The sequence below is a fragment of the Raphanus sativus genome, chromosome 6 (assembly GCF_000801105.2).
Source record: "Raphanus sativus cultivar WK10039 chromosome 6, ASM80110v3, whole genome shotgun sequence".
NCBI lineage: Eukaryota > Viridiplantae > Streptophyta > Magnoliopsida > Brassicales > Brassicaceae > Raphanus > Raphanus sativus.
Window position 1 is genome coordinate 33,167,599 of NC_079516.1, and position 10,335 is coordinate 33,177,933.

At 37.0% G+C, this 10,335-nt stretch overlaps 2 protein-coding genes across 2 annotated transcripts; one reads left to right on the plus strand and one right to left on the minus strand.

Moving 5' to 3' along the window:
* Positions 1–220: 220 nt before the first annotated feature.
* On the plus strand, positions 221–2,277 carry LOC108812450 (3-ketoacyl-CoA synthase 4). Its single transcript, XM_018584711.2, has one exon. It carries the CDS (start codon positions 574–576, stop codon positions 2,122–2,124), a length of 1,551 nt encoding a protein of 516 aa, XP_018440213.1. The 5' UTR covers positions 221–573; the 3' UTR covers positions 2,125–2,277.
* Positions 2,278–2,351: 74 nt separating this feature from the next.
* Positions 2,352–5,641, minus strand: LOC108812451 (sugar transporter ERD6-like 4). The gene is made up of 17 exons (XM_018584712.2): positions 5,191–5,641; positions 5,041–5,103; positions 4,844–4,933; positions 4,694–4,753; positions 4,541–4,606; positions 4,384–4,449; positions 4,169–4,244; positions 4,021–4,085; positions 3,842–3,934; positions 3,673–3,753; positions 3,513–3,597; positions 3,380–3,426; positions 3,251–3,313; positions 3,118–3,177; positions 2,971–3,036; positions 2,833–2,892; positions 2,352–2,746 (listed from the first exon to the last, which is right to left on the minus strand). The coding sequence occupies exons 1-17, from the start codon at positions 5,383–5,385 to the stop codon at positions 2,519–2,521; spliced, it is 1,464 nt and encodes a 487-aa protein (XP_018440214.1). The 5' UTR covers positions 5,386–5,641; the 3' UTR covers positions 2,352–2,518.
* Positions 5,642–10,335: the final 4,694 nt, after the last annotated feature.

A 10,335-nucleotide genomic window follows, 5' to 3' on the forward strand; every position in this document is an offset into this window, starting at 1 on the left:
ATCTTAACAATTTTTTTATAAAATTAGAACTTAACCAAAAAGTTAGTTTTGTTCACGTATGAAAAGGAATATGCGGTTAATTAGAGACACGATCAAACATTTTTTAATTTAAAAAATAAAAATATATTTTCACAGATATAGAATCTAGCTTCAAGATGCTAATAATATCTTTTTAATAATTCTAATGTAACAAAAAATAAAAAGAGAGAAAAGGAACAAAAAAAAAAAACACAGCTCACATGCCTCACGTCTCTTGGTTCTCTTCTCTCCTCTCTGTGTTTTGCTTTGCTGCTGTGTCAATATTATTCCTTTTTTTCAAAAAAAAAACGTGTACTCTCCACTACCACCTTTGTTTCTTTCCTCTCCATTGCTTCAGACATCTCTGTCTTGTACAAATCCAAGCTCTGTGATTTTTTTTGGTGGGTCATCTTCAAAATTGTCTCCTAGAATTAAAAAAGGACGACTGCATTTAAATAAATAATCAGAGACATCATTCTCCAGTTACGTTTCCCTACCAAAAAAAAAACAGACTCTCTTGTTCCGTCAGTTCAATAAAAATCTCATTACTCTACCATGGACGCCGGCGGAGATTCACGACACTGCGGAGGAAGCAGCGGTGACGGTTCTGTCGGAGTACAGATCCGACAAACCCGGATCCTACCGGACTTTCTCCAAAGCGTGAATCTCAAGTACGTGAAGCTAGGCTACCATTACGTAATCTCCAATCTCTTAGCTCTCTGTCTGCTCCCTCTCGCCGTCGTCATCTCCGTCGAAGCATCTCAGACCAACCCCGAAGATCTCCGCCAGCTGTGGATCCATCTCCAATACAATCTGGTCAGCATCATCGTCTGCTCCGCCGTCCTCGTCTTCGGTCTAACCGTCTACGTCATGACCAGGCCCAGGCCCATTTACTTGGTGGACTTCTCGTGCCACCTCCCGCCTAACCACCTCAAGGTTCCCGTCTCTCGTTTCATGAACCACTCTACGCTCACCGGTGACTTCGACGAGTCTTCCCTCGAGTTTCAGCGCAAGATCCTCGAGCGGTCCGGTCTCGGAGAAGACACGTACCTCCCCGAAGCTATGCATCACGTCCCTCCGAGGATCTCGATGGCCGCCGCTAGAGAGGAAGCCGAGCAGGTCATGTTCGGCGCGTTGGACAGCCTCTTCGCGAACACGAACGTGAAGGCGAAGGATATAGGGATCTTGGTCGTGAACTGTAGTCTCTTTAACCCTACTCCTTCTCTCTCGGCGATGATCGTGAACAAGTATAAGCTCAGAGGGAACATCAGAAGCTACAACCTCGGCGGGATGGGCTGCAGCGCCGGGGTTATCGCGGTTGATCTCGCTAAAGACATGTTGTTAGTACACAGGAACACTTACGCGGTCGTTGTCTCCACGGAGAACATAACTCAGAACTGGTACTTCGGTAACAAGAAAGCAATGCTGATACCGAACTGCTTGTTTCGTGTCGGCGGCTCCGCGGTTCTGCTTTCGAACAAGTCTCGTGACAAGAGGAGGTCCAAGTACAGGCTCTCGCATGTGGTCAGGACTCACCGCGGAGCAGACGACAAGGCTTTCCGTTGCGTGTATCAAGAACAGGACGATACGGGAAGAACCGGTGTCTCCTTGTCGAAAGAGCTGATGGCTATCGCGGGTGAGACTCTCAAGACCAATATCACCACGTTGGGTCCTCTCGTTCTACCGATAAGCGAGCAGATTCTCTTCTTCGTGACTCTTGTCGTGAAGAAGCTTTTTAACGGCAAGGTTAAACCGTATATTCCGGATTTCAAACTTGCTTTCGAGCATTTCTGTATCCATGCTGGTGGAAGAGCTGTGATAGATGAGTTGGAGAAGAATCTGCAGCTTTCACCGGTTCATGTGGAGGCTTCCAGGATGACTCTTCATAGATTTGGGAACACGTCTTCGAGCTCCATTTGGTATGAGTTGGCTTACATAGAGGCTAAAGGAAGGATGAGAAGAGGTAACCGCGTTTGGCAGATTGCTTTTGGTAGTGGGTTTAAGTGTAACAGTGCGGTTTGGGAAGCTTTAAGGAATGTGAAACCTTCTAAGGACAGTCCTTGGGAAGATTGTATTGACAAGTATCCTGTAACGTTAAGTTATTAGGCTTTCTTTGTTCCAAAGACTCAGTATCCATGGTTTATTTCCGTTTTGATCTTTGACAAATGTCAATGTTCTTGTTTTTGTTTTATTATGTTTGGGAGATTTTGTGATATTTTTGATTTACATTTGTTGAACTTCATGCTCATGTGTTCTGTTCTTAGTTGTGTCATGACAAAAACTCACAAAAAATAATAAATGAAAAAAGGTAGGACATTTTAACTAAAGTTATGGATCAAAAATTATATATTTCATTATTGAATTTGCAAAATAATTGGTGGAAAACATGCTGAACAAAGCCTGAAATAAAAGACAAAGAGAAGGACAAAAGAATGATCTGTAATGGCCAAAAACAAAAGTGAAAAATGTATGTTGTATGTCTTTTTCTCCTTGTCTAGAATCATCTGAATAATGCTTGAATCTCTTCAAGAGTTTTGCCTTTAGTCTCAGGAACCCAAAGACTCACAAATGCTACAGTGAATCCACAGACCAAAGCATAGAGAGTGAAAGTTCCCCCACTGCTCCAAGCTAAGAGCATATTTGCAGTCATTGTGACTAACCAGGAGACAAACCAGTTGGCTAAAGTTGCTATACTTCCGGCTAAACCTTTTATATTCACTGGAAGAATCTGTTTTCGCAACATAATACTTATAGTCAGAGATCAGATTTTAGCTCTGATTTTAACATCTAGTAACATGTTTAATATTCAGATACCTCAGACATAATCAGCCATGGAATTGGTCCCATTCCTAGAGAGCAAGAAATAACCATAGCCTGTAAACAAGAATGGTTAAGCACAAATGCTATTTTTCTTGCAATAACAATGTGTGAATGTGTATACAAGAAACTTACCACAACTCCAACAACAGAAACCATGCTTAGAACGCTGAACATATTGGAATCAGGTGATACAAATTCCTAACAAGAAATTACTAACTTGTATCAAAGTGAAACTCTAAATTTCAACAATATTATACATCAAAAGTTAAAAAAAAATACCTTAAGGTAAAATGCGACTGCTACAATCACCAGGCTAATCGTCATCCCTATAGAAGAGATCTGCATTTAAGAGGAACAACTTATACTCAGTTTGCATACATAGTTAACTCTTGAGGCTCAAATAAATTCTCACCATGAGCAGAAGTCTGCGACCTGATTTATCCACCAACCATGTCGCTACTGCAGTGGCCACTACCTGGTTTAGAAGGAACAGAACAGTTATAAACCAAAGCAAATGTCTCCTAGACTGAAGTTATATTACCTGAACAGCACCAACTCCAAATGTTGCCACATTACTCGATGAGACCCCTAAGTGAATCAAATGGGACAAAGAAGCATGTTTATTATCTCTTAAGCAACATTCCAAAAATCAAGACAAAGATTTGAGACTCTACCTGCAGATGCAAAAATTGTACTCGAATAGAACAAGACACCGTTAATTCCTCCAAGCTGTTGAAGTACAAGCAGTCCAATACCAACCTGTAACACATATATTACATGAAACATGTGAGTTTTCTCTCACAGTTTAGCTTCCTGAGGTAAGAGTAACTGTACCATCAATGGGAAATAGTATCTCCTACGCTTGAGGTCCACAAACCGAATTGCAGAACGTTTGCCAGATGAGGCCACAGATCTCTGTATATTTGAAAAATAGAACCCTTCAGCAATCATGAATTTATTGAAACCACTATCATGTTTCAGCATTTTTCACTTTAGTAAATACCTTGATTTCATTAACCTCAATGGTAATATCAGTATCAAATCCACGAAGAACTTGCAACGAAGTTTCAAAATCATCTGTCAAGCCCATCTTTGCCTACATACGTGACACAAACACAACAAAAAAAAAGTGAGAATAATTAATACAGAAACAATACAAACAATACGGTTCTAATGACTTACCAGCCACCGAGGGGATTCAGGAATGAAGAAAAGGCCTGGTATCAATAATGTACATGGCAATACTCCTAATGACAAAACAAGACGTTCAAGATAGTTATTAGACCGTATTTCTTCTCTTAAGCCATGTTCAAAACGTTACGAGAGTTACCCAAAACTGCAAGAATTCTCCATGGAACAAAGAGACCGAGTAGATATGCCAACATTATCCCAACGGTTACAGAAAGCTATAAACACAAAAAATCATCTATTGATTAATGTTTTTTTTCTATTGACCGAGTATAAACATAATGTTTAATGTAAAAAAATAATCATCTCATAATGCAAGAAAAGAAAAGCGAAGATATATATAAACATATGTCAAACCTGGTTTACGGAACCTAAGGCTCCTCTCATGTTCTGTGGAGCGATCTCGGCTATATATACAGGCACCTACAATCCCATCCAAAGTTGTGTACATATATAACAGTTTTATTCAAAAAAAATTGCTGAAACAAAAGAGCTATTTGAGACTAGTTTTTACCGTATAAGAGATGATCCCAACGCCGAAACCTTCTAACAGTCTTCCCATGTAAAGAAAAGAAGTGTCCTAAACAAAACCAAGAAAGATAACTCGAGAGTTAAGAGGAGTAGGCCAACAATATCAGAAGCCTTCTGAACACCAAGAAACACTTACTTTTGCGAATGATATCGTGAGCCAGCCAATAATATTGGGAATTGCAGCAATCATCAGAGACTGTCAAACATTATATACAACAAATATACGAAAATATTACATGAAAATGAGAATATTTTTCGAATCTTAAGGTACGAACTCTCTTCTTACTCCTTTTCTCCCCATGTATTCTGCAATCTGACCACTTGCAATTGCGCCAACCATAGCACCCACATTGGACAGAGACCCAAACACAGAGTACTAAACATCAAACATAAAACCTAAAAGTCAGAACACTATTGAGAAAAGTGTAAAAAGAAAAGAAAAAAAACAGACAGTTGTTAGATTAAAAGTTTGGACCTTATTACCTCTGATACAGTTAAGCCAAGATCCTTAGTAATAGCAGCTTGAGTTGGAGACGAATAACCACACTAAATAAAAAAATAAGAAATAATTACATCTAAGCTCCATCGATTAAATAAAGAAAGCTGAGATATTTATATTTTGTGATGTCTTACAGTGAAACCGAATTGAATAGGACCAAGGGCAACGATCAAGACACAAGCTAAGACAGAAATGGAGCTGTCTCGAATAATTAGAGAGGATTCCAACATGCTAGATTGTCTAGAACCCATCCGGTACCAGCTTCCGGTGTGTAAGAACGGTCTCCGAAGATCATTCCTTCCCTCTTCCGTATCATCTCTATTACTCATCTCTTCTTTTCCTTCTGAATCTATACAAAATCGTAATCTACAGAGATAAAAAAGCTTTGCCTCTTGTGAAGAAAAAAATGCAGAAACAATTGAGCTTTCTTCTGGCTTCCTATGATCTTATAGATGGAAAAAAAAACCCGGTTGGGATTCGAAGGATGTCTTCTCTTTTGATGTTATGTTAAATGTCCATCATGGTTTGAGCCAATGCCTCCTGGAGAGACGTAGACAGTTTCAGAGTTTTCAACCTAACGGACACGTCTCCTTAATCCTTAAAATAATGTATAGAGTTCAAGAATATAGATCGTAAATACATTTCAATTTAATGGGTTTTATTGAACCAGCGATGCATGTTCACGTATATTTATAAGATTATTTATGTTTTTCTACATACTAGTTTTTTTGAGTAAAAAAAAGTAATTTCACCTTTTTGCAGCATGAAATTATTCAAACAATGTAGATAGTTTTTCTTACCAAGAGATATCAGCGTAGGGATTCCTTTATCACCAGGCTAACACTTTGTTGGTAATTTTTGTACATACTATTTAATAGTGTAACTTGATGACCGGTCCGTACCCTGCGCAGACATTGTACATATTCAAATTATAGATTAAATAGTACAAAGTTTTAGAAGTAACGGATTTTATATCATAAGACCACCGTCTTTGGGATAAAGCATGAGGCACAAAAAAAAGTAGATAACAATTATGTATCCTACCTACGGAATATTCTAAAAAACTTGTTTATAGACAACATTCAATATTTTTGTCTGCAGCTGTCTTTCTTTACCAGTTATTAGGATTTTTAATCCAGATCTCGATTTAACTCTTGAAAGTGCAACGTAGAGCTGACCATGAGAGAACACTGGCCTAGGCAGAAACAAACCAATACTTTCTAGTGTTTGACCTTGATTTTTGTTGATGATCATCGCGAAAGCCAATGTAACTGGAAACTATCTTCGACGCATTCTGAAGAGAAACTTTGTGTCAGGTGGTGTTACAAACATTCTAGGAATCCAGACCTTGTCTACAGCAATATTGTTTCCGGTTATAATTCTATCTTCTATCACATGGGGCAGTAACTGAGTAACAATTAGCTTAGTACCACTGCATAAGCCATCTGCAACATCAAGGTTACAGAGACACATAATAGGAGCACCAACCTTCAGCTTCAAATAATGTCTAGGCGGTCCAGCCACTTTAACACTGTTCAAAAACAATGCAGGATATACTACATTTTCTTCTACGTCAACATCGGATGGGATTATACTGTCAGAGCTAAGGTAAACATCTTCTTCACCTGAAAGCATATGTAAATCTTTTACTTTAGTGACATGTAAAAAGTTACTGGAACATAAAAGAACACAAAACATGTTACTTGGCAACTGCGAAAACATGTAATCATTTATTTTATCCACTTCATCATTTGTGGGAGTGAGAATGGCTCGATGTCTAAACAAATCTTTATCTGTTGAGGTTTGAAAAGCTTGTCCATAAACCTCTTTTGCCATCTCAATAGGATCTTCTCCACTATTTTTTATCAGCAAATCAGAAGGGATGTCAATCTCAACTTGACGTTGTTAAGCAAATTTATTTTTCCATCTCCAATATCCAAAATCCATTTTGAGAAGGATTCAAACTCTTTTGCTGCATCATCAGTAAGACCAGCGAGAAATCTCATGTTTTTTGTTAGCTTCAAAACTTTGCAGTGCTCCCAAAGATATGACGAATTCAGAGCCGCCAAAACAGTCTCTGCTCTACAACCTCCAGGTATAACCGGTAAAATCTGTCTGAAATCTCCACCGAAAACAACAACTTTACCTCCAAAATATTTTTCTTCAGAAGATCTTATAATATCACGCATAGAACGATCCAACGTCTCGAAACAGTGTCTGCTCATCATAGGCGCCTCATCCCATACAATTAACTTTGCCGCCTTAACTAATTCTGCACGATCTGATCCTGGCTCCATTTTCTTGCAAGTACTGAACTCGTCTGCATCTATCGGAATACCAAATCTGGAATGTGCGGTTCTACCTCCTTCCAACAATAATGCAGCAATTCCACTGGATGCGGTATTTAGAACAATCATAAGTCTAGATCGGATTGCTGATGAGAGTGCTCTGTATATGAAGCTTTTTCATGCGCCTCCATAACCATAAAGAAAGAACACTCAACCGCTATCATTTAAAACTGCATCCAAAATCTGGTTGTATACCCCTCTTTACTCATCTGTTATCATCGCCACAAGTCTTTCATTTTCCTTTAGCTGATCTTCCACAACATATTTGAACTCATCATCTATAAGGCGATTGCCATTGTAACTGCCAAAATCTTTTGGATTTTGCATTAGGGGCCATTTATTGAGGCTACGACCATTGCTGAGTAAATGATTTTCGATCTCGGTAAGAGCAATGTTTTTGATCTGCTCTATGGTCAAGTTCATATATGCAAGTTTGATAAATTTATTAAGGGCCTGACTGGTTCAAACGCAGCGGTTGCGGTTACGGGTGCGGGTGTTTGCGGGTGCGGGTGGTTGCGGTTTCAAGCGTTACATGGCATTTTGTATGACTGGAGTAACATTTAAAAATTGTTGCGTTTGCGGGATGTTTGTGACTGGTTGATTATGAGATATTGTAGCGGTTTAATAATAAATTATCAATATAAACATATTATAACATTATAAAAAATATAAAAATATAATATTGTGATAAAATATAATAATTGTTAATATAATATTATTAATAATAATATTAAGTTAATTTTTTTTTAATTTTTAAGTAGTTGAAAGTTATATTTTTAATATATTTTTATGAAGATTTATATTAAAACTTTTAAAGAATGTTTTATTTCTTTTTATATGTGTATATCTTTATATATGTATGTATATTAACTTTTAAAAATTATGATGAATAGCTACTTTAAAGTTTTTATAAAAAATACTATATTGTTTGTGAATTTAAATTAATATATAAAATGTGTATATGTTTTTATTTATAATATTGTCCTTTTTAATTTTAAATATTAAATTTTAAAATATTTTTAAAAAATAGTTTAATATTTTTTTATCCAACCGAACCGTCCGCAACCGCGCGCAACCGCAAACACTAGCTGGAACCAGCTTTTGATTTTAAGAGGTTCGGAGCGGTTTAAAGCGATTTGTATGATTGTTTTGAAATGCTGTCAACCGTTACTAACCGCAAAAGCTGCGTGTGCGGGTGGTAGCGGGAAAACCAGTCAACCCCTAAATAACAGAGACATTTTTAAAATAAAAAAAGTTTAATAAGACAAACGCTCACCAGGTCGTCTAGTTTCTCGCCGTTTCTTGTAAAGAATATCGTTGGTAAAATACTCCTAAGTAGCTTCCGACACAACCTGAGGCTGAGATAATGTTTTGGATACCAACATTCTCGCAAAAAGCTTCCTGGCATACGTGGCAGAACTATTATCACTGCAATCTTTGATAGCTTCTATGAATTCCTTGTCATCATCCATCAATCCCAAAGCATAGCAAGCATCTTCGTATGTAGGATATACAACACCATCAACTGTTCTTATATCCTCGTATGATGTCGGCCTTCTTACCCAATTTAGCAATACTCTTAAGAAATATAGCTCATCAAGTGCTGGATTAATATGTGCAATCCTCTCTATCGCAAAGTCTCGTTTCCGTGGTACACATTTTCTCATACTTGATTTCCAAACAAATTTTGTTGGAAATTCGACATATGTCAACTCTCTTGCCTCTGGGTATTTTTGGTTTGCTATGAACCATGCCAAAAACATGGATTGGTTGACAGTTTTTTTTTCCAGAATATTCTCAATAGGTTCATCTTCATAAAAAAACACCAGCTCCTGATCTGAAAGATGAAATCCAAATTTCTCTACAGAAGTAGTACGAAAATGTATAGGAAAAGCAAGAATCCGCCACGACGACTCGCATGCAGTAATATATCTAATTAAGAAATACGAAAACATAAATTAGAAAAGATGATTGTAGACCTTAAAATGTAAAAGAAAGTTGACCTATATTTGTTAATAATGTATTTATTTTATTGTTTTCCCCGAGTTTTATAAATTTTATTTATGATACTATATATATTTGTTAAAGCGTATACATTAGTAATTTTTAATAATATTAATAGATTATTCATGTATTTTCGTTTGATGCACACATAGCGTAGCATACAAATTTTGTTTTATATCTATTATTAATACAATAAAAATAAAAATAAAGATTATACAATGGATAAAGAATTTAGTTATTCGTAGATACTAAAACGAATTGATTTATATATAGTAATACCTGCAGTCGTAATATGTTTTGATTTCGTCAATGACGCAATCTTCATCTTCTTTATCCATTGCAGCTGAAGCATAATCAGGTCTCTTATGGATATATTTGAAAAGATACTTAACAGCTCGTGTTTGGACGCACCACTCGATATTCATACTCGCGCGATATCGAACCATGAGGTCTTTATTGTATGGTACAACATTTTCATTGTCTAATCTGATTCCATTTTTCTCAATGAATCTACTATCAATACGACGCATGTAAGCTGAAAATCCATTTGCGTCAATCGATGTCCTGATGTTCAGTGGTTTCGGAAACATCTTAGAACATTTACCGTTTACCATACATACATTATCCTTCTTTGCTGCACCGCAAGGACCATGCATCATACAATCCCCAACGATTTCATACATGTCTGGATCTACTGTCTTGGCTGGTATTTCAGCGGATATAATCTTATCTATATCTTTGGTTGTTGGAAACTTAGCTCCTTTTTCCATGAAGACGAGAATATGAGCGTGTGGCACTCCTCTTTTCTAAAACTCAATCGTGTATATTACTGACAAAATAAAAAAAAATTTAAAAAATTTTAACTTACAAAAACACTATCTAAAGTAGTTCTTTCAAAAACAAAACAATCAAACACCAGTATCACTG

Bases quoted from the DNA above. Each gene is read 5' to 3' on its own strand.
- LOC108812451 (XM_018584712.2), bottom strand. From the start codon at position 5,385: ATGAGTAATAGAGATGATACGGAAGAGGGAAGGAATGATCTTCGGAGA. The intron at 3,935-4,020 runs GTAAGTCATTAG...TCACGTATGTAG, and splicing joins CTGAATCCCCTCGGTGGCTG to GCAAAGATGGGCTTGACAGA. The intron at 3,314-3,379 runs GTAATATAACTT...CTTCTAAACCAG, and splicing joins TTGGAGTTGGTGCTGTTCAG to GTAGTGGCCACTGCAGTAGC.
- LOC108812450 (XM_018584711.2), top strand. From the start codon at position 574: ATGGACGCCGGCGGAGATTCACGACACTGCGGAGGAAGCAGCGGTGAC.